This window comes from Cynocephalus volans, chromosome 3 (genome assembly GCF_027409185.1).
Source record: "Cynocephalus volans isolate mCynVol1 chromosome 3, mCynVol1.pri, whole genome shotgun sequence".
In the NCBI taxonomy this organism is placed as follows: Eukaryota; Metazoa; Chordata; class Mammalia; order Dermoptera; family Cynocephalidae; genus Cynocephalus; species Cynocephalus volans.
In genome coordinates, this window is record NC_084462.1 from 135822003 (window position 1) to 135846032 (window position 24030).

Consider the following 24030-nt stretch of genomic DNA (forward strand, 5'->3'; position numbering starts at 1 on the left):
ACAAAAACAAACAAACAAAAAAAACCCAGAATGGTAAAATACCACACAGATGTTTGTCTTGTGGGTGAGAGTGGTTATCAGCTGCTTCCTGCTAGCCTATAGCCCAGATTTTAATTTTATGTTTTGGGAGTGTGGGGAGGTGATATTGCCAGCTATAACTTGTGCGTGGTGATGTCTAATTAGAGACCTCATTCTCTCCAGCATGATGCCAGAATCCCATACATCTATAGTGGATAAACTAAGAAAATAAGCAGGTCCTCAGAGGTTGATAGTGGGATTTGTGCCTGTCTCTGCCTTGGCTCTGGGTGAAGGGGTTACAGATTGGGGAAAGGAAAAATCTTCCCTGAGAATGTATAACAAGATTATTCTCACACAAGTTTAAAGCCTGAATTCACATCAGTTCTGTTGCAGGGCGGGTGGGGACCCAGATATGTAAAGTTATCCTTGCTTGGTAGTAACCTCAAGTACCTGGAAGGAGCAAATGCAAATCATCTGTGGAGGAGGAATGTATTTTAAACCCAGAATCTTCACAGATAATATTCTAAGGGACATGAGCTCAAAATCAAGTCACACTGGAGAATCTTACCTACAAAGATTGCAGGTACCAGAATTATCAAATACATAGTATAAAATGATTTTAAGAAATGAAACTATTGAAATATAAAACTATCAAAAAAAAAGAAATATAAAACTATCAAAATTGGCACATTTGGAAGTAATTTTTAAAAATTAAAATTAGAAACTGAAATGGATGGTAAAACAACAGATTAAATACATTTAAAGAGAAATTAGTGACCTAGAAGATCTCAGGGAAAAAAAATCACCCAGAAGATAGCCTGGAGAAAGAAAAGATGGAAAATAAGAACAAAGGGTTATGAGAGAAGGTGGATATAAGGAGCAGGTCTAACATATGTCTAGTTGAAATTTCCAAGAAATCATTCAAAGGAATAATGACTGAGATTGTACCCAAATTTATGAAAGACACCAAGTTTCAGATTCAGGGCACCCAACAAATCTAAGGCAGGCTTTATGAAAATAAATACAGTAAAACTTCAAAACACCAAAGACAAAATGTTTCTAAAGCAACTAGAAGTTATTACTGGCCAAAAAAAATGAGAAGTAGAGTGTTGATGTTTAACAATTAAAGAATCCAGAAGACAGTAAACATCTTTAAAATGCTGAGAGAAAATGAACTGGAAAAAATCTTCAGAATGATCAAATTAATATAGTACAAAAGTTAAAAAGAAAGAAAATGTTCCTGTCAGTGTCATGCACTTAATATTCTGGCATAAGGAAACATGTCATACTTCATTTTGAAACAAATTCAGCTATATGCTATTTAGAACATGTACAAGTACATAAAGTATTCTAATACAAATACATAAAGGATAGAGTAAAAGCATAGAAAAATATGCTATGCTAACCTAAAGAAAGCAAAAATTAATAGAACTGTAGAGAATTTTGTTTTATTAGAAATTTTAACATACATCATTGATCAATAAGGATGTAGATCAATAAAGAAATATCCAAGAAATGACCTCTTGTAGGACACTGTATCCAACAACAGGGTATACTTTCATGAGCACTTGGGACAGTTTTATAAGTTTACCACATACTAGAGCATTAAAGCAACACTCAACAAATTAGAGGCAGTGAGACGTAATGATTGAGAGTGCATCTCAACCACTTACCACCTGTGAGACCTTACTGAAGATCTCTGTGCGTGTGTCCCCATTTCTAAGGCTGGATAATAATGCCTACCCCATAGCATTATTGTGAGAACTAAATGATATCAAAATCAGGCAAAAACACTATGAAAAATAATTACAAGTATCTCACAGGAACATAGATACAAAAATCCTTAGCAAATCAAATTTAAGAATCTATAAAAAGGGTATTACATCATGACCAAATAGATTTTATCGTGAGTGCAACATCTGTTTAACATTCAAAAATCTGTGTGATAAACCATATGTGCAGTATAAAAGAAAATCATATGATCATCTCAATAAATGCAGATAAAATAATTCGACAAAATTTAACCATACATGATTTTTTTGAAAAAGTAATTTTTAGCAAACTAGAGAAATGGAGAAAATTTCTCAATTTAATAAAGAACAACTACAAAAAACCTACAATTGATATATTTAATGATGAAAAAGACTGAAAGCTTACTCCTTAGGACAAGAACAAAGTACTTTACTTCAACATTGTGCTGGAGGTTCCAGCCATTACAATAAGGCAAGAACAAAAAAGCCTTAAAAATTAGAAGTAAAATTGTCTCCATTTGTAGGTGACATGATTGTTTGAGTGGTAAAGTAACTTGGGTAAATTATCTAACTTGTCTGTGACTATTTCCCTGTTTATAAAAATACCTGCCTCATAGGATTATCATGAGGATTAAATTACATAATTCATATAAAATCTTTAGAGTGGTACATGGCATGTAGTGTTGATTGTTAGCTGTTATTAAATTTCAAAGAATTGTGGTTTCATAGACTGCATTCTCTCACCCTTAAAGAATTAGGTTAGAATTCAGTAACAAAAATAACATGAAAGTTCATTAAGAAATTTTTATAACACTTATGAAAACATGGGTAAAGGAAGAAATTGCAATGGAATTTAGAAAATACTTAGAATATGATAAAAAAAAAACCCACTATATATCAGAACTTGAATGTAGTGAAGTTGGCATGCAAAAGTAAATTTAGAACCTTAAATGTTTACATTAGAAAAAAAGAGCCTGAAATTTAACAAGCTAAACATCCAATTTATGTTAGAAAAAGAACAGGAAAAATCCAAAGGAATTTTGGGAAATTTTGAAAATCCAAACAGGAGATGATTGTAAAAAATAGTAAAATAGAAAACACACACAAAAAAGACTCGACAAAGCCAAAAGCTACCCCCTACCTTTCTTCATAATCACACTTTTTTGAAAGTGACTGTGCACATATCACCATTTTCTCACTTCTCCAGCCACTCTAATCTGCTTTGCCCCATCACCCTAAAAAACAGCTGTTGCCTATGACTCAAAGTGACCTTTGTGTCAACAAGTTCATTAGACATTTTTCAGTCCTCACACAATCTCAGCAACAGATGACTCTCCTCTCTCCTTAACACTTTTCCATTGGCTAGCACATTAAATAGCACACTCTTCTTTTTTAGTACCTTGCTAGCTTCTCTTCAAGCTCATTTGCCTCTGTTTTGCCATCAGAAGTTGAGATTTCTAAAGACTTAAGCTTAGATCCTCTCTCCTTCTCAAATGTTCATATCCACATTTATGGCATCAGGCGACTTCCAAGCAGATGACTAACACACCTCCAGTCCTAACCCAGACTGCTCCTCTGAGCTAAGGCTTTCTAGATTCAACACTTATTTAACATCTTCCCCGAGATATCTGAAGCAGTCAGATCCAGCATGTCCCACCGTGAGCTTGTGATCTGTCCTCCTCCCTCCCCATCCCACACCTATCTCCATCAAAACCTGACTCTCTTCTTTGTTCCTCATTTCAGTGACTGGCACTGCTATCCATTTATTGATCTAATTAAAAAACCTCTGAGTTGTTCTTGATACTGCCTTCTTCCTCATACCTCACGTTCACTCCATCACCAAATTCTGTTACCTCCTAACATCTCAAGTCCATTCATGTCTCCTTATCACATTGCCTGGTCTAAGTAACTAACATCTATTGCCTGGTCCATGGCAGTTAACCCCTAACTGGTGTGTCTGTGTACTCTGGCCTCCACAGATCCGTTCTCCACACTGTTGTCAGAGTTATTCTTTTTAAACAAAATCTAATTAATTATAAAAGCCCTACCTCAGATTCCTCCATTGGCTCTAGTTCTCTTTATGATTTAGGTTTAGGATTTACTCTTCAGTATTGTATATACTACAAGGCACTTCAACTTCCGTGTTATCTTCCTTAATAAAACAAGTAATTATAATCTTGTCTTTGAATTTCCATATAACAAAACCTAATTACCTTTAATACTCCTCAAAGTTAGTTAAAATGATCTCTGAGTAATTTATATGTTATGAGAAAATGATGGTGTTCTAAGTGTGACCAAATGTAAAGAAAGTTCCAGATATCATGGGATATACCATCGATGTCTGCCTTCCCATACTACATTATATAGTTCTTTAGATCGACCACCATTTTGCATTTAAGTTTTAAGGAAATTTTGCATACCTTCCAGCACCTAGCACTGTCAAATATATGGTCAGTGCTTAATGACTTAGATAGTTGAGTAAATTAGTGGTAAAATAAGGGAATTTGAAAGAAATGTTTCCTTCTTTCCATCTCCACAAACAAAATCAGAATCTCTAACATAGCAACATGGAACTTTTCATCTAACTTGTTTTAAATAAAGACAATTTTTACAAAAATTAAGTGTCCTTGTAATCTCATTATTTTAACTTCGTTAAAGGGTATTTTTGAGATAGTATAATTTCATAAATAGCCCTGTAATAGAAGTATGGGGACCTGAATTCCAGTCCAAGCTCTGCTCTACTTGGCTAATCGTTATTTGCAAATCACTACTTTTCTGAGCCAGTTGTTTAATTTGTAAACTGCTTAGTTTCAGCGATTTCCAAGATCTTTTTAATTCTGATAGTCTGACGAATGTAGAAATCTGGAATTCAATAATTGTTTTTTATAAAACTCTTGCTTTTTTACCTAGTTCTAAGATCTAACACACTGTGAATTCTGTAGCTGAGATATGGTTGCCAGTTAAAGTTATACATGCTATGTTAAAATTAATCAAAAATTTAGTATATTGGGGGCCTGGGGATCATCTGTCTTCCAGAACAAGAGGTAGCTAGATATTTCAAATCTGTATTTTTACTTTTTACAGCAGTTCAATTATAGCTGCCATTTTTCATTAGCATGTTAATCACATGCTACAGTTTGTTTTTCCAGCCTTCAATCTCTCAGAGTATAAAATGCTTAAGTAATACTTTCTTTTTCTCAGCTACTCTGTAGGGTTGTTCAATTGCTGATTCAATCATTAGGGCTGTTTTGAGGTAATGCAGTATACTCTAGGGAGGATATAAACTTTTACTCCTTTACAGCCCTACTTTAGGTTCTTTCATTGGTCAAGAGCCTCCTTGTATCCTTTCTCCTACTTGTATCCTTTTTAAGGGCTTCTATGGAAGATAAAGTTCAACATAAGGGTTGAGGCTGTTAAGTACCTAATTAGCTTCCTTTTTGTTTATTTTTAACTATATTCTGGAAAGAATGGGACATTTAACTGGAGAACTGACAGCAATATCTTAAGTCAGAATAGATAGAGCATATATTCTTGGCAGTAGCAGGAAATCCTTTTGCCCAAAGTAGAAAAAGTAATATGGTTATCTGCTAGGAGTATTACACATAAACATATTTCTAGAGGCAAGTTAACAAGCTGGAATCAGTCATAGTTAGACACACCTACATTTCTAAATGGGTTGTGGATTTCCCAGGTTTTGTAAACTAGAGCCTGTAGTGATACAATAAGAACATTGGGTGGGAGGCATTATATAGTTAAGAACTTGGGCACTGGAGTCCATTCCTTGGACCCTTGCTATCTGACCTTGAGCAATTTACTTCTCTGTATCAGTTTCACCATCTGTAAAGTGGAGCTGTATCTACCTCATAGGGTTGTGAAGATTAAATGAAATAATACATTAAAAATACTGAGAGTAGTAAGTAACAGAACATAGTAAGACTCAAATGTTAGCCATATTATTTTAGACAGAAAAGAAAAAAAAAAAAAGAAAATGAGAGCATCCCTAAAATTAAGATTTCCTTCTGTCTGGCTTCTTTCTTACATATAAACTTTAGGCAGCAGGACAATCAATCACTTTTTCCAATCTATGGAAATATAAGTGGTGTCATTATGTCCTTACTGTATTATTAAAATAGGTTCCTAGGTATTATCCCCATTTTTCAGATGGTGAACTGAAGGCATGGGTTTGTCCTAAACCACACTTGAAATTAGGAGGGTAGAAAAGGTCTTTGGGCTACATTAATACTTTTTCTGTCATACTATGGAATTAGCAGGTTTTAAGCTAATGTTAGTAATCATCACCACTGCTTGCTTCAAACTGTTATTGTCCTTAAATCAAGATGAAAGCAAAGTGAGCAGCAGTCCTTCTGCTTCTTTCTATCGTGGGATATTCCATTACTTCTGACACATTCTGCCCCTTTTTCCCTACCGTTTTCAGTTAGACTGATATTCTCCAATGAATCTGGTTCTGTCTCTATCTTTACAAAAAACAATTCTGCTATCTTCCTAGCTCAAAAAGCATAAACATTTTTGTGAACAATTGGTAATATATAATGGAGAATTTAGTGTTGGAAAACTTTTTAAAAGAGCACAATTTCAGCACAAATTGAATTTAAATCAGTTTTCTAGGGAGTCTACACCTAAATATTTTGGGGAGATTTTCAATAATGGAAACTTACAAATTTTTCTCCTCACCCATAAATTTAATACTTCATTCCTGAAAAATGTATTTATTTTTTTTAAGAATACTAGTTAAGTAAAGGGCGTGGAAAGGTAGTCTGCACAACACAAAATGAAGGTGTTAAACTGGTTCTAGGTCATTACATTTTACTAAACAGGTAATTTGATTTCTGAATATATTTTTCTTGGGCATGTTAATTTTGCAGATCTTGAGTGCTAATAACTAGTTATTGTTACATATAGATGATACTACATTAATAAAGTAATATTTGTCACCTTAGAAGATTTATGAATTAGGGAATTGAACTATACCATCTAAAGACCTAAATGTACAAATTTATCAAAGAAAACCATGATCCCTGTGAGCCTTGAATTAGGAGTCAGAACACCTGGGTTTTGATCCTATTCAATTTCCTATGTATTCCTGGACTTAATCTCTAAAGCTCAACTTTGTTATCTTTTAAATTGTTACTGAACTAAAGCTCTACGGTTTCTTTTAGTCCTAAAGAGACCAGGGAAAAGCTTCCAGTTGTCATTTCCCAGTGGAGTCTTATAGACAGACCTTATTTCCTCAGCAAGAAGCTCACCTGTATCACATTGTCCGGAGTTTTTTTTTTTTAATAAATTTTATTGTGTATATTTTAGGTATAAATCATGATGTTACGGGATACAAATAAATAGTAAAATGGTTACAAAAAATGGGTAACTATGTGAGATGATGATATCATTTTTGATAACTTTTATTATGGAAACTCTCAAACATTGCTATACATGTATATGTAGACATACATGTACACATACACGGTCCTGAAAAATATGGAACGCTTCACGAATTTGCATGTCATCTTTGCACAGGGGCCATGCTAATCTTCTCTGTATTGTTCCAATTTTAGTATATGTTCTGCCGAAGCGAGCACTGTTCGGAGTTTTAATTGGGGGTCCATCATATAGGCATGGAGCATCCATGAGGCTGACCTTAGTTAGTCTCCAGCCTCTACAAAGGTCAGACTGACTGCATGCCCCAAGGTCATGAATAAATGTTAAATCACATTGTTGGCATAAATCACATTGTTAGCATAGACTATTTGGTGTGGCCCATGGCCCCAGATAAACAAAGATGCTCCTACCAGACAGGATATTCCAAGGACTTAGAAGTTATATTCAGGAGATATCTTCAAGAAAGTTATCTTTAAGAAAGGCCAGACCTTTCTTTGGCATGTACAGGGTTTAGACAACTCAGGCCTGCTGAGTTACTCCTTCACTGCATACCCCGTTTCAGTGAAGTGCATCCCCTAATACCTTCTTGAGAAGGGTACTTGAAGCAATTTTTTGAGGCTTTTCATGTCTGAAAAATTATTCTACTGTCATATTTGTTTGCTAGTTTAGGCAGCTATAGAATTCTAGGCTGAAGATAATTTTCCCTGAGGATTTTTAAGGTTGCTCCACTTCCAGTGTTGTTATTGAAGTTTAAAAACCATTCTGATTCTTGATCCTTTATATGTGACTTTTTTTTTTTTTCCTGAAAATATTAGGTTTTTCTTCAATGCTGGTGTTCTGAAATTTCACAGTGATGTATCTTCTAATGGATCTGTTTTCTATCCATTTTGCTGGACATTGAATGGCCCCTTCAGTTTATTATCATGTATCATTTAGTATGGGAAAATATTTTTGGATTTTTAAATTGATTTTCTCCCTTCCTTTGTTTCTGTTCTTTCTGGAACTACTAACAATTGGATGTTGGACCCCTGAGACAGGTCCTTATCTCTTCTCTCCTATTCTGCACTTGTCATTTTGCTCTACTTTTGGGGGGAGAATTCTCCAACTTCCAGCCCTCCTTCTCTAGACTTTTCATTTCTACTAGCATATTTAGTTTCCATGAACTCTTTTTATTCTCTGAATTTTTTTTTGGCAGCTGGCTGGTATGGGTATCAGGTGATGAACTGTTTAATTGAGTTAACTGGCCAGCCTCTGAATATTTTCTTAACAGCATCTTGTTTTGTTTCATGAGTGCAATATCTTTTCTCTTCTTTCTGGGTTTGTTAATGATAGGGTTTTGTTATTGTTGTTTGGTTTTTTCATTTTGTGTTGTTTCCTTTTTTCTATTTGTTTTGATCTCTATCTTTCATTAGAGACTTCTGAGCTATGTGCTTATTGCTGACTTTCTACTCATAAATAAGAGTGGAGTCTCTGAGCATGGAGGTGAGACATACAATTTGGGCTTTGCTATAGGGTGATCTGGCTGGACCATTTTTTAGGGAACCCCGATGCCGGTATATTTAGGTCTTTCCTCTTGGGCTGGTCAGATTCCTCAGGGAAAAGAATATTATACACTATGCCAGGGATCCCCACTACCACCCTCAGCCTCAGGGATTTGCTAGAAGGACTCACAGTTGTTACACTCTTGGTTTCAGTTTATTGCCATGAAGGGATACAGAGTACATTCAGTAAAAGGAAAAGAGACATGGACTAAAGCCTGGAGTAAACCAGGCACAAACTTCTGAGTCCTCTCCCAGTGGGGTTACACAGCATGTGCTTAATTCATTCAGTAATGAGTTGTCACAACACATGTGATATGTTGTCTACCAGAGAAGATCATTAGAAACTCAGGGCCCAAGTTATTTAGTGGGGACTGGTCATGTAGGCACTCTCTGCCTAACACATACCAAAATTCCAGACTCCCAGAAAGAGCGCAGGTTTTCAGTATAAACCGTACTATTTGCACAAACAGCTTAGGTACAATGAAACACCCTTATCATCTAGGAAATGGTGGGAATCCTCCTGGAACTGTGGATAACTACTTCTGTGAAAGTAATCTACATAGCTGGCTATGTATGCCTCACTGCTCACCATGGAGAAGAGATTATGTTTACCACAATTTATTTTTGCATCTATTCCACATTTTATGTAAATATGTTCTCCAGTAAAGTTTCTATTTCAAATCAACGAAAGTGGGAAAACTAACTTGACAGAAATAAATTACATAGAAAAGCATCCATTCTATCAGTATTTTAGTACCTACCATCTTAAAAGCAACGTAGTCTATATGCCATGAGGGAAGTTAGATGATACACAGCTCCAATGTTACCCTTCTGTCTTAGTCTGTTCAGGCTGCTATAACAAAATATCATAAACTGGGTAGCTAATCAACAACAGAAATTTATTTATTGCTGTTCCAGAGGCTGGGAAGTCCAAGATCAAGATACCAACAGATTCCATGTCCAGTAAGGACCTACTTTCTGGTTCACAGACAGTGCCTTCTTGTTGTGCCCTCTCATGGTGGAAGAAGTGAGGGATCTCTGTCGGGTCTCTTTTTATAAGGGTACTAATCCTATTCATAAGGGCTCTATCCCCATGATCTAAGCACTTCCTAAAGTTCCCACCTCCTAATAATATCACATTGGGGGTTAGTATTCAACATATGAATTTGGGAGGACATAAAAATTCAGACTGTAGCATCTTCCTCAAATCTTGGGATACTTGTATTAAACTTTCAGTAGGTAAAATACAAAAAATATTTTTGTAACATTCTTATCTTACCTTTATTTAAAGAACTATATGAGAAAACAAAAATATAGAAGTCTGCACTTTAAAATGAAAAAAAATCACTTCAGATTACTTATATATGGGCTAAATATTACAAAATAAAATAAAATTGAATATGTTAGTAAGAACATTTATTTTAAATCTTTATTAACTCAAAAATCCCAAATCACTATTTTCTAAATTAGAGGCTGTTTGTATATGGGAAGAAGGTGGCTCATATGATGAAAATCATTTGATAGCCATCAGCCCTTATAATTCTTCGTATTTTTATATAAAGAATAATACCTTTCTATAAATGGCCCATTTGTTCAGTTTTTCTGGTAGGAAGAAAAACCTGCAAAGATATGGCCCATCTAACATAAATTGAGATCAGCAAGTTATTTAACAATCTAAACTTCAAAAAATCTGCATAAAGCATGGGTTTATTATGTTTCATGAACTTTCTTCACTGTCTTAACAAATAATCTAAAATTGCTTGAAATTTTTTGATATTGCTAATTTTTTTTAACTCACAATCATGTCCTGTTAGCTATAGTCTATTAAATACTTGGAATCTATTAATATCAGATCATTGCTTTTCACCTTACTAAAATCTAAATGTGATTTAAGCACCTGGTTATGTTTATATGATGCATTGAAACATTCTGTGAACCTGGGATGGTAGCAGATCTTTAATTCTTTACTTATCCAGTTCAACTCTCTCTCTCACACCCATTATCCCATGACCAGTAATCTTGAGAGTTACTCCTTCCACCCTATCCCAGTTTGTTCTTCATATGATCATTTTAAATGCCTTCACTGCAATTTAGCTTTTCCCAAATGATACTTCATGCCTTTTGTGGGAAAAACAATCAGCCCATTTTATGCTTCTTAATAGTACTTACTGATGTTATACCATCATCATCTCTGAAATCAATGCCATCTGATTATGTCATCATTGGCTATAATAATAACTTCCACCTTCCTGAATGAATCAGCACTTCCTTCCTTCCTTGCCTGGTTTCTGGTGATATATAATCTTTTTCAAAGCCCATATTGATAACCCATCCAATGTCTCAATTCAGTGGTTTAGAAGGCTCTAAAGCCTTCCATTTCTATTTGAGCCACCCAATAGTATGGCCACACCTTGGATTAGTTCTTAAAAATGGAGCTATTCTTTATGACCAGTGTCTTCTCTTTTCCCTTATACATCTTGAATTCCTCCTTTTATCTGTTTTTCACCCTCATCCTAACTTTTAGTTGTTTTACTTTTTCTGCTCTCCCCACTTCATTAGTCCCTTTCTGATGTCATTTGCACTTAGAATGTATAGTCAATCTACTATTCCTCATCCCTTGACTTTTCGCTGTGCCAAACTAGTTCACTCACCAGAGTGAGTTCTAAATTATTACATGAAAAATGCGACCTAGTTATTTTAACTTTTTATAATGGCATCCATTTCTACTATTAGAATGTTTCAATTTTAAAATCAGAAAACCTTGGTTGACTGAATCTACTGTAATTGCCTGACTTCAACTGGACCTCCTTGCTTCTCAATATATATTTTTTATAACCCTTCTATTCTTGTGTTGCAAAAGTCTTCCATATTTCAAGTGCTTAAATCTAATGTCCCTTCCCAGGAGATGACCTTATCTCCTACTTAACTAGGAAAAAAGTGGAATCCATCTGTCAAATTCTCTCATCTGTCTTCTCTATTTCAAAATGTCTGAAACCACACTACATCCAAATTTCTTATTTTAACAAAGAGCTGGATTGTAAATTATTTTATATTTTCTATGCAGACCTCCAAGTTTTCCTTCAATTCTTGACTCAAACATTTGTGTCTTCTTTTTCAGGGGTAACTTGCCTCTTCTATAGCCGTCTTTAACAATTGAACTCTCTTTCTCCTCTCTCCTTACTCTTCTCCATCTTTTCTACCTCACCCTCTCTATTTAGTCCATTTCTGACCAACAGATTGTCAAATTAGAAACTGTGAAGGGTCTTTTACCCTACTTGAAATTTAACAGGTTATCCTGCCACAGTTTGATATACATATACTGACAGAAAACACAATACCCATGGGTCAGAGAAAAAGACCATTTACTACTCTTGGCAAAAGCAGCAACCAAAGCAGTGCCTTGCAGCAGGTCCCTGAGTTCCAGACCCATAGGGCAACATTGTGAAGTTGCCTGTACATGCAGTAGGGTGTGTATAGGAGAAGAATCCCAACATGAAGAAGAGAGACAGACAAAATCAGAAGACATTTACTCTGCAACATAAGGAAATCTTCACCAAGAGGGGAGAGGGAGACTTTACTCCCTTGTAATGTCCCCAGAGAGGTAAATGTTATCTGACTTTATTGTACTAGTCAGGAAACAAATCTTCTCTCTGACATTAAGGTAAATAGTATCTCTAGCTTTCTAGGGCATTTGCTATGCAAATCCCTTTGCTCAGAAGACCCAGACCATGTGTGAGATATTTATAGACAATTGTCTCCCAGCACAGATTTTCCCAGGTTTCTCTTGGCTTCAGATATCTCTTGTATAGTCTCTACTCACTGTCTCTGTTGTCTTACTTTCTGTCAGCTCCTTGCACTTCTGCTCTATCATTCTACTGAAAACTAATCTCAAAGGGACCAGTCACATGCCAGTCACCCTATCAAATGATCTTTTCTTAATCATTCGTGATTTTTTGCAGAATTTAACAAAGGCTATACTTTCTTCTTTTTAACTCTGCAGTACTCTACTGTTTTCTATGACTTGTCTGATTCTTATATTTCTCTCTCCTGCTCATCTCTCTTTTCTTCTTTTGTGCTTTTTAATTCTATTAAATATGAACATATGACAAGTTGACTTCTCATTCTGCAAGGGTACATGGAAGTTCATGTGAAAAAGGAATTAGAAGATAATATGAATCTTTCCATGAACTTTTTGAAGACCCCCTCGTACATTTGTTCCCTCAAATGTCTTCTTTCTTCTCTGAGTTTTAGCTGTCACCTCTGTAGGTGACTAGTTTCCTTCTTACATTCCAAGACTTACCTGTCTTCTTTATTTTTGCCTAGATGTAATAAATTTTAAAAATAAGAATCAATTCCATGACCTGACTTTTTAATTTGTCAGGGGTGCTCCTCATTCTATCAGTTCTTTAGATTCAAAACCTGAGAATATGGTTGAGTGGACTCACTCAAATTCAAATTCTTTGACTAACTCTAATCTATTTTCCATACTGTCACCTAAGAAATCACTCAAACACAGAATTATGTAACAGAGTTCGTAGATGGTTAAAGCCTAATTTCTAGCATTTTATACAAGGCCTCCATGATGGGATGACTGCTTGCCTCTCCAGCTTCAACACTGGCTGTATGTCCCACATTCCCTCATACCACACCACCAAGATACTTGCTTTGACCTGACTTCACTACTCATTTATTCACACACTTTCTGAAAACCTATTATGAACCAGGGATTATGCTAGGCACTGCGGCTATAAATCTGAATAAATTATGGTCTCTCTTAAGAGGGAAATAAATATGTAAATAAACACTACAGATGTGATTAGTAATGCAAGGATACAAAGTAGTTTCTCTCTCCCTAAGGCACTTAACGCGACAATATAAAGGATGACACTTGAGTAAAGTCTTAAAGAACGAGTTGGAATTAGTTATATGGCCATGAACACGTATTCCAGGTAAAGCACAAATATGTACAAAGGCATGAAGATAAGAGATTGAATCCCTCATTCGAAGAGTCATAAATAATTCAGAATGACCAGGCCATATGATTGAAGGTGAGGATAAAAGGATGGGAAGGTGGGACTAGGTAATAAAAGACTGTTTATGTATCAAAGGAGTGTAGACTTTTTCCTGGAATAGTATGATCAGATTTACTTTATTAAAAGAAGTCGGTCCATCATAATTTATTCAGGCAAGAATCATTAATCAATATTAAAACTAGTTGGGGGGAGGGGGGAGGGAGAAGGGAGGGAGGTTTTGGTGATGGGGAGCAATAATCAGCTACAATGTATATCGACAAAATAAAATCAAAATAAATAAATAAATAAATAAAATAAAATAAAATAAAATAAAAATATTAAAACTAGTGGATGAAAGTTTGAGGAATAAAAGATATGCACATAGTCTCTAAATATCTCTCCACATGATACTTATTATAGTGGGGAAAAGAGTAACTTAGGAGAAACCCTGAGGATCCCACAATAACCAATTGATCAAAGTTAATATCACAGTCATGGGACAAATCAACGTCATGAGCCCCCTTATGTAAGAATGCAGCACCATCATTTCTGTGGTGTTCCTACCAAAATGCATAACCTGAATCTAATCATAAAGAAGCATTAGATAAACCCAGACTGAGAAGCATTGTATGAAATTACTCATCTGTAATTGTGTAATTACAAAATTGTGAATATCATGAAACACAAAGGGAAAAAATGAAAATTAAAGGAGACCAAATGCATATGAAATTTGTATGTAATGCATAAACCTGAATTTTTCCCATAAAGGACATTATTGGAAAAATTGACAAACTATCGGTATTCAATTTTACGGTTTTTTAAAATTATACTGTGGTTACATATGAGAATTTCATTTTTTAAGGAAGTATACATTGAAGTACTTAGGGATAAAGGAGCATCACACAACTGACTCCCAAATCATTTTTTAAAATCATATAGAACACCTGTGTTCATATCAGCATTATTCACAATAGCCAAAAGTTAGAAGCTACCCAAGTGTCCATTGATGGGTGAATGGATAAACAAAATGTAGTATATACATACAACGGAATATTTATTATCCAGCCTTAAAAAGGAAGAACATTTTGACACCCCACGACATGGATGAACCTTGAAGATAGTATGTTGAGTGAAATAAGTCAGTCACAAAAGGAAAATATTGTATGGATCTACTTATATGATCTTATTTCAATATTTCAATATTGAATTTGTATGGATCTTATCTCACTTATTTCAATATTTGTAGAAAGTAAGTAGAATGATGGTCTCCAGAGGCTGGAGAAGGAGGCAGTGGGGAGTTATTGTTTAATGGGTAATGTTCCAGTTTGGGAGGATAAAGAGGTTCTGGAGATGGGACATGTTGATGTTTGCACAACACAACAGCATGAATATACCTAATACCACTGAACCACACACTTAAAAATGGTTAAAATGGTAAATTTTATCTATACAAGGTTACTTCAAAAAGTTCATTGGAAAATCAAATTAAAAGGTAATATGAATCTTCCCATTAACTTTTTTGAAGTACCCTCGTATTTTGCCACAATTTTTAAAATAAAAATAAATTATATATGGAGACGTGGGAATAAAGGAAAAGTAGTAAAGTGAACAGTTACTCTCTAAAGATGTAGATGGAGTTAAGCATGGAGGCAGAGAAACCAATGAGAAGGCTATTGTAATAATCTCCAGGGGTAGTGGAGATAGAGAAAATGGATGTATCTGAGTATGATGTAAGTGGTACAATTAAGGGACTGTAGTATAATATTTTAGACTCCTCCATTACATCCACCTTCTGGTAGATGGTGATATTGTTAACCAAAATGCAATAGATATGAGTAGATGCACAGGCTGCTATCTTTGCCTGAGCATTCATCTGCCTTACACCCATTTACCCTTCAGAACTTGGCTCAAATGTGACCTCTTTTGTGAAGTCCTCTTTGACTCTCTGCACCGTTTTTCCCCTTGTTCTTCTTACCTTTTCCTGGACTGAATTGGTCTTTCTCCTTCCTAGATTTTGTGGTAACATCTTTTGCATTTATATCACAATGTGTCAAAATAGATGGTTTATCTGTTTCTTCCATGCACTGAGCTTGAAAGCAGAAACAGTGGTCCTGTTTATGAATCCATAGCACCTTTCATAGAGTGTGGCATGTAATAGGTGCTCAGGTAATGTTTGAATGAAATCAGGAAGTTACTGAGAACATACACTACTTTTCTTTATAACATTTTGTACTTTCCTCTTTCTTTCCAGGCCCCTGGAGTTCATACCCTATTTCAATAGTCCTATAACTGATCTTTCTACTTGTATTCTGTAGTTCCTTGATAATAGCCTACATACATTAATGCTGGATTAGTGAAATCCCATATTTTGGAGTACCTATATAAAAACCTTCAGGGCTGGCCAGTTAGCTCAGTTGGTTAGTGTGTGGTGTTATAACACCATGGTCAAGAGTTCAGATCCCCATACCAGCCAGCCTCCCACCCACCTCCCCTTCTCCCCGCCAAAAAAAAAAAAAAAAAAAAAAAAAAAAAAAAAAAAATCATCAGCATCTTCCCATTATCTAAAGTCCAAGTTCACCAGTAAGGACTTGTGAACTTTCACAGTATGTTCTTGAATATATAATGTTTATTTAAATTCTACTTACCTACCTGCTTAGTTTTATTCAAAAAGTATTTGAGCACCTGCCCTTTGCAAGCCTTTACGAAGGAAGAGAGTTTACTAAATATGATATATGCTCATTATCTTAGTGTTTATTTTTTGGTCCCTTGTTTCCTTTTCCTACTTTATTTCATCATAAGGGAAAATAATCTTTGGAGAATACTCAGCCATATTCATATTTCAGTAAGAAGTTCCATTTTAGGACAAAACATGAGTAATAAAGTTTAGGATCGGTGGTGAGCCATCCAGCACAATGTCTGGCTCGTAATAAAAGTTCAATAGATGTTTAAACTGAATTCTTAAATTTTTAAAGGTAGAAATTTTGGTTTAAGATTATAACATAGTAAGTTATTAATATACTGTTTAAGCCTTTGGAAACCTGTCTATTTTTGCTTCATGGTAGTTCTACTGTTAACATTTGAACTTTACTTGCTATCTATTATTACTTGCAGTTGTATCACTTTGAAACACAATGTCAAAACAAATTTTAAAATACTGTCTTACACATGTGTTTTCAAAACTTGTTTTTATACTCTCTTTATAGGTTATATGTAAAGTCAGATGTGCCACTGAACTTGACAAACATAAGTAAGTTTCATGAGTATCTAAATTTCTATCTAAAAGATATAAAGCATTAATTTATTGATATTAATGCTTAGTATCTAAAAGATCTAAATTTTTTTTTTACAGTAGACTTCTCAAGGTAGAACGGAGTAGTTGTTGAGAGTGCCTTAGCAGTTTTATAGAAAATCAAGTAGTGAGACTGGGTCAAAGGAAGTCATTTAGTAGCCCACAGTTCTCCTGCTTCAGCCAGGCTGCTGCCTAATACCATTTTTTTTTTTTTCCTGCTCTGCCAACATACAGCTTCAGAAGTCAGATGTAGCTTCATAGGGTCCACGTATACTAAAGTTGGATTATGCTGTTTGATGTGAGAATGTAGAGTATAGTTCCCTGAATTAGGTAACGTTCCAGTACTGGTTAATCTGAAAAGTGAAAGTGCTAAATTGTGGAGTTAGGAGACTTGGGTTTCAGACCCACTTCTCCCACTAACTTGCTACCTGTGCAACTCATTTAACCTCTTTATTTTTTGGTTTCCTGAACTACTATAATTCCCTGCATATACAGATATCCAGAAAAGTCCTTTTTGGATTTCAAACTATGTAATTATTGTTTTTATTATTTAATCTGAGAGAATATTAATCTGTAACCTTTTCAAACTTAAGTTTTTATATTTTGCATACACACATAAAATTTGCTCATTACAGATTACATATTACCTTCAACGTACCTTGTATAAACCATTTTGAAAGGCAGACAATACTTTATGATTCCTATTATTGAAAGTGACACAAAATAGAAGATATCAGGATGCCAAATAAATTTCTGGATCATATATATTTGATCTTGGGTATAAATGTATGTGAAGTGGGATTATTTTCATGCAGAGAGTTGTTACTTCCACTTAATTCAGATAGCCGCAACTTATCTGCAGAATTTCTATGAGGTTGTCTTCTTAGGGGGGAGAGATTAAGCATTTTATATTCGGAGTTGCTCTGTATACATAGTAAATATGCAACTTTAAAAGAGGATGAGGTCTTCATGAGTGCTTGAAGCTGTACATATACTGTCTATGTAATTCTTAAGTCAAATTTGCAAGCAGTTCTTGCTGTGGATAAGGAGAAGTTCATAAAATTGAACATTGTTTAAAAACACATTTCCCTTACCTCTTAAAATTAATATTAGATAATCGATTTAAATTTAGGTTACATTATATTAATTTTCCAAGCAAATTATAAAAGACTGGTTATTCTTGGAATAGAATGGTCAATGAAAATATGCTTAATATTTATAAAAATGAAAAATTTAGGGTTACATGAAATAGTGTTAAAATAGTCATATATTATTAATCTTCCTGGGAGAGGCAACTGAATTTGAGTCCACATGAGATTATTTCTGAATTAATGCTTACAAGTCTCTGCCATTTTTAAATGGCTTAGATGCTAATTTAATAACAGCCAAAAAAACCCCAGGTAGCTCTGAGAAATTATTAAACTTGTATTTAATGAAATTATAAACATTTTAACTGAAGGAATCATTGTACCTAAAATAACACACTGATTCAGAATTAAATTTAATTCCTCATTGGTTTTATAAATATCTAATAAACTCATTTTTTTCTTTCAGAATTCTACTGCATTTGGGCTTTATATTAGCAAGCCTTCTCTTTTTAGTGGTGAACTTGACTTGTGCAATGCTAGTCCATGGAGATGTCCCAGAAAATCAGTTAAAATGGACTGTCTTTGTTCGAGCGTTAATTAATGATAGCCTGTTTATTCTTTGTGCCATCTCTTTAGTTAGTTACATATGCAAAATTACAAAAATGTCATCAGCAAATGTCTACCTCGAATCAAAGGTAAGTATATTTCTTAAATTTTCACTTGAAAATCTAATTTCAAATCCTTATCTTATGAACCATATTTTAATGAAAAGTTTATATTGCTTTTTTAAAAAGTATCCTATATGACAGGTACATTTTTGAGCATGAAAGAATAGACACTAGAAATTAAAAGGTATCTAGAACTTAGCCCCTACTAGAAAAATAAAAAGCTTATACTAAGTATATTGTATTTTTTATGACTGGGCATTGGAGGCTAATTAAATGAAATAAACAATAATTTATACAAATGGATCAGATATAGTTAATATATAAAGCCACACCAACAACTGAAGATTTTGTCCAGTAACAGTGGCAATATTGCCATTAAACAAAATTTACCAGATTATATTTACGGACACTTAGGTTAGCAATATTATGATGTTATATAGGTAAAGTGTTTATTTGTATAAAGGTTTAGAAAATGTTACTTCACCCCATAATATGAAGTCCATATGATATTTGAAACATCTAGTCATGTAGCTAAATTTATAAATGCCCTGCTTCTTCTTTTTCTTGTACTTTGGATCAACAAACAGAAGCCAAATCCTAACTCATTAATGAAGAACCATGGAAATTTCTATGTTGTTGATTGACAATGTGGTTGAGCAGTAAATTGATCATTACAGTATACATGTAGCATTGGGTGTAGGGGTGTAAATATGTAGATATTGGGGTATGGGCATACACACACACACATTTTTACAATCACTTGCCCAGGAGAGCTTGGTTTAATTTGGCATCATTGTCTATTCACTGAAGATAAACAAGATAGTATCTTAAGCAGATAGAACAGTTCTCTGAAATATTTTTATACTTCTGTGTTGTCATTATCCTTAATATAGTCCTAGAAGAGTAAGGTTCTATAACTAAACATATGGTAGTCAACTTGTCCTTTACATTTAGGTGGAGATTTAATTTTACTTTTTAAACATATTTCAGTGGAATCCCAGGATGGGAATATATATATGTATACACACAGAGAGAGAGAGAGAGAAAGAAGAGAGACAGAGAGTCAGGCTTTCAAACCTATTAATCTTATCTGGAAAATGATTTTAATCCGATTTTATTCTAAAGACTTCCTAAAATTTAAAAATTTTAGCTAACTCTAGCTTCAGTTTGAATTTTAAGAATGATACTGTCACTGTTATTGTCATTATTGTCCATAATCGTTTGATGGTAGCAATAAAACCTTCACTTAGTGTAATAACATTACCACAGAATTCATACCTGCTGTTTGTCCAGTGACAGAGCATAAAAAGATGTGGTTGAATTTAAATTTCTTCTTCTCTGGATACCTAGTAACTTTTAAAGTTTGTTTTTACTTGCTTTGAAATAGATAGTGCTCTGAATACAGTAAAGTTTCTGAGAAGAAAAATTCATCTGATAAATCTTCCAGAATTATTTTAAACATCTTTCCCTATCATATGAAAGGTATTCACTTATCATCATCATCATGATCACTATTTTTTTTTTTTTTTTTTTACCTGCTACAAATGACTTTAATATACCAGATCTAAAAAAAAATCCACTCTGAAATAGCAAGGAGACCTATAAGACAGAGATAACAGAGATCAAACACTTTTTGTTGCTTTCATGTAGTTATACTCATCTTTAAAGTACAAAGCGTATGGTACAGAGAATCTAAGAGCAAGCTCTACAAACAAGGTTTTTTCCATCATTTGTTTCAGTGTTTTAAATTTTCTAATGACATTGTATAGCCAGCAGTCACTATAGCAATATCCTATTACATCTCCTTTAAACTGACACCATGAAAAGGATGAGAATAATGAGGAATTTAAAGTCTTAAATTTAAAATCTGCATGGATTCAGAATTATTTAGGGACACTATAGAGAAACATGTTCAGATAAATACCTATAAAGGTTCATGAGCTTATTTGTATTATATTGTACTTGTTTTAGTCCATTTTGTGTTGCTATAACAGAAATACCTGAGACTAGGTAATTTATAAAGGAAAGAGGTTTATTTGGCTTACAATTCTGGGACAGCTGCATCTGGCACAGGCCTCAGGCTGCTTCTACTCGTGGTGGAAAGTGGCAGGCAGCTGGCGGGTACAAGCAGATCACATAGAGAAGAAGCAAGAGAGAGAGGGAAGGTGCTAGGGTCTTTTTAAGCAACGAGCTCTCGCTTGAACTAATAGAGCAAGAACTCACTCATTAATCCCCCTTCCCCCGGGGAGAGCATTAAACAAATCATGAGGGATCCGCCCCCATGACTCAATCAGTTTCCAACACTGCCACATTGGAGTTTAAATTTCCACATGAGTTTTGGAGGGGACAACACATCCAAACTCCATCGTATTGTTATGTAGTTCTTGGTCTTCCTAAGTTATAAATGTCTGTATCCAATAAGCATACTATCTGGCTTCTATGTTCTCCTTATAAAATCACTAGGCTCATTTTTGTTTTTTGACTCCTATAACACTATATAGTAATAGCCATTCCTTTTATTTAACAAACAAGTATTTGTTGACTATCTTCCTCCTCTACTTTCAAACAGACCCTGTTTCTTGCTGTCCATAAGAATATTTCCTTAAAGCTCAGACTTTGGTCTTCTGTTTTCTTCTTTTCATTCTTCCTTCTTCTACATACTCTGTGATCATGAGATCCTCCATAATTTGTCTCAACCAAATCTTACCTACCTTATTTCTGAATGACACACAGTATGCCTTCCTATCTGTATATCCTTAGGCTGTTTCATTGTGCTTGAATGCCTTTTCCCCTCCCAGAGTTCTTGTATTAGTCCGTTTTGTGTTGCTATAACAGAATACCTGAGACTGCATAATTTATAAAGAACAGAGGTTTATTTGGCTTACAATTCTGGGACAGCTGCCTCTGGCACAGGCCTCAGGCTTCTTCCACTCATGACAGAAAACGGCAGCCAGCGGCAGGTACAAGCAGATTACATGGCGAGAGGACGCAAGAGAGAGAGAGGGGAGATGCCAGGGTCTCTTAAACAACCAGCTCTTGCGGGAACTAATAGAGCAAGATCTTGCTCAAGACCCCCACCCCCCAGGGAGAGCATTAATCCATTCATGACAGATCCACCCCCATGACTCAAACAGCTCCCAACACTGCCACATTGGGGATCAGATTTCCACATGAGTTTTGGTGGGACAACACATCCAAACTCTATCAGCTCTCTACCTGTTTGTCCATATCTTACCCAACTTTAAAGACCTAACTCCAGTGTTTCCCCTTTTTATGAACTTAATTTGGTCCCTCTCTCCCATCTCCAAAGTAAAATTTACAAATAACTCACTATCTGAATTATTACAAAATTTTCCTCCTAGGAATGAGGAAATGTTTCTCTTAGGACCTTATCAGTTTCTACTAGGGAGCAATTGTGTGTACATGTCTAATTTTTCTGACTGAAATCTGAGCTCTTAGAAGGCAGGGCCACCTATTATTCATATTGCCCTGAGTGCTTCATACCTTGAGGGTCAATAAGGTTTATTCAAATGATTACCTGCAAATTTTTATTTCTATCCAGTTCTGTTCCTCAACTACCTTTTGGATATTTTCACCAGCCTAAATACTTCATTCTCTTCCTACCTGCAACCCCCACCTCTCTCTGCCTCTCTAATTTTGTCATTGTCATTGATCTCCCATTTATTCAGACTCAAATTTGGAGTACTCTGATGTTTCTTCACTCCTTGCTTCCTAAAACTAACTCCTGTCAACATTTTCATTTTAAAAATTTCTTCTGTCCATTTTTATACATTTGAGCAACTTGACAGGAAAAATAGCCTAATGAGCATAACTATCAGTATCTACTATGCACCAGGCACTGTTCTAGTTGTTTTTCACACTATCTCATAATAATTCTATGAGATGGTCTGCGATATTGTTATATAATAAGAAATAAACATTTGGTCTCTGCCCCTGGTTCCTGGCACACAGCTCCTAAAACTTTTGGGATCTTGGAGAGATTAGTATTTTTGTATGCTAATAAGATGATAGGTGGCTGGGGCCCATAGATAGTTCAGGATGGTGGCCAGTCACCAGAAAGACCTAGGCATGATTAGAAGGTTAGGACATTCAGCCCCACCCCATCCCCAACCTCTGAGGAGGGGAGATGGGCTAAAGGTTGATTTGATCATCAGTGGCCAGTGATGTAATCAATCATGCCTGTGTGATGAAGCCTCCATAAAAACTCAGAAGTATAGGTTTGGGGGAGCTCCCAGATTGCTGAATACATGGACGTGCCTAGAAGGTGGCAGAGAGGGCCTGGAGCTCTGCAGCCTTCTCCTCCACACTTTGCCCTATTTATCTCTTCCATCTGGCTGTTCATCTATATCCTTTGTGATATCCTTTATAATAAACTGGTAAACGTAAGTGTTTCCATGAGTTCTGTGAACTGCCCTAGCAAATTAATCTAATCCAAGGAGGGGGATGTGAGAACCCCCAATCTATAGCCAGTCAGTCAGAACTATAGGTGATAACCTACTACTTGTGATTGGCATCTGAAGTGGGGTCAGCCATCAACCTGTGGTATCTAATGCTATCTCCAGGTAGATAGTGTCAGAATTGAATTAAAATATAGGACATTCAGTTGGTATCCACTGGAGAATTGGTTGCTGGTGGGGAGAAATCCCCACACATTTTGGTGACCAGAGATGATGTATTTTGTTGAGTGGTGAGTGGTGTGTGAGAGTAGAGAGCAGAAAGAGACTTTTTTTTTCCTTCAGATGGTCTTATTTCTATTTCACCAAAAAAAAAAAAAAAAAAAAAAGAAGAAGAAGAAGAGGGGCATTGAGCTGAAGAGGAGGGGTAGTACGACTTGTAAGGCAAGGCCTTATATGACCTGGCTCCTGCCTGTCTTTCTGATATCCCACCACTACCACTCTCCTCTTCCTGTTCCAGCCACGTAGGCTTCTTGTTCCAGAGTTTCTCACCACAAAATACATACTAAGTTTATTCCAGCCATATAGCTTTGTACATGTTGTTCCCTCTGCCTAAACTGCACTTCCTACAGATAAGATAACAATGATTTCTTAACATTCAGGCCTCAGTTCAGATGTCACTGTTTCAAAGCTGCCATTTTTAACCACCCAGTTAAGATTATCTTCCATTCTGGTTACTGTATCTATCACCCCATTTTGTTATCTTCATAGCATTTATCAATAGTCAAAATTATTTTTTCATTTGTTTGCACACTTATTTTCTGCTGCTCCTTCCTAAAGTGTAACCCTGAATG

The 24030-nt window shown here is 35.2% G+C and overlaps 1 protein-coding gene and 1 non-coding gene across 3 annotated transcripts in view; one reads left to right on the top strand and one right to left on the bottom strand.

Annotated features, from left to right (window-relative positions):
* Window positions 1–24030, top strand: part of GPR137C (G protein-coupled receptor 137C) — a 47231-nt gene that overhangs the window by 5032 nt on the left and 18169 nt on the right. Inside the window, exons 2-4 of one of the 2 annotated variants that reach the window (XM_063092129.1) lie at window positions 16920–16963; window positions 18560–18792; window positions 20876–20882. In XM_063092129.1, the coding sequence (XP_062948199.1) occupies window positions 16920–16963; window positions 18560–18792; window positions 20876–20882 (284 nt within the window). The remainder of the gene's footprint in view (window positions 1–16919; window positions 16964–18559; window positions 18793–20875; window positions 20883–24030) is intronic. The other variant, XM_063092128.1, reaches the window with a different exon arrangement.
* On the bottom strand, window positions 7257–7363 carry LOC134374161 (U6 spliceosomal RNA). Its single transcript, XR_010023036.1, has one exon. It is a non-coding gene; the product is annotated as a U6 spliceosomal RNA (small nuclear RNA).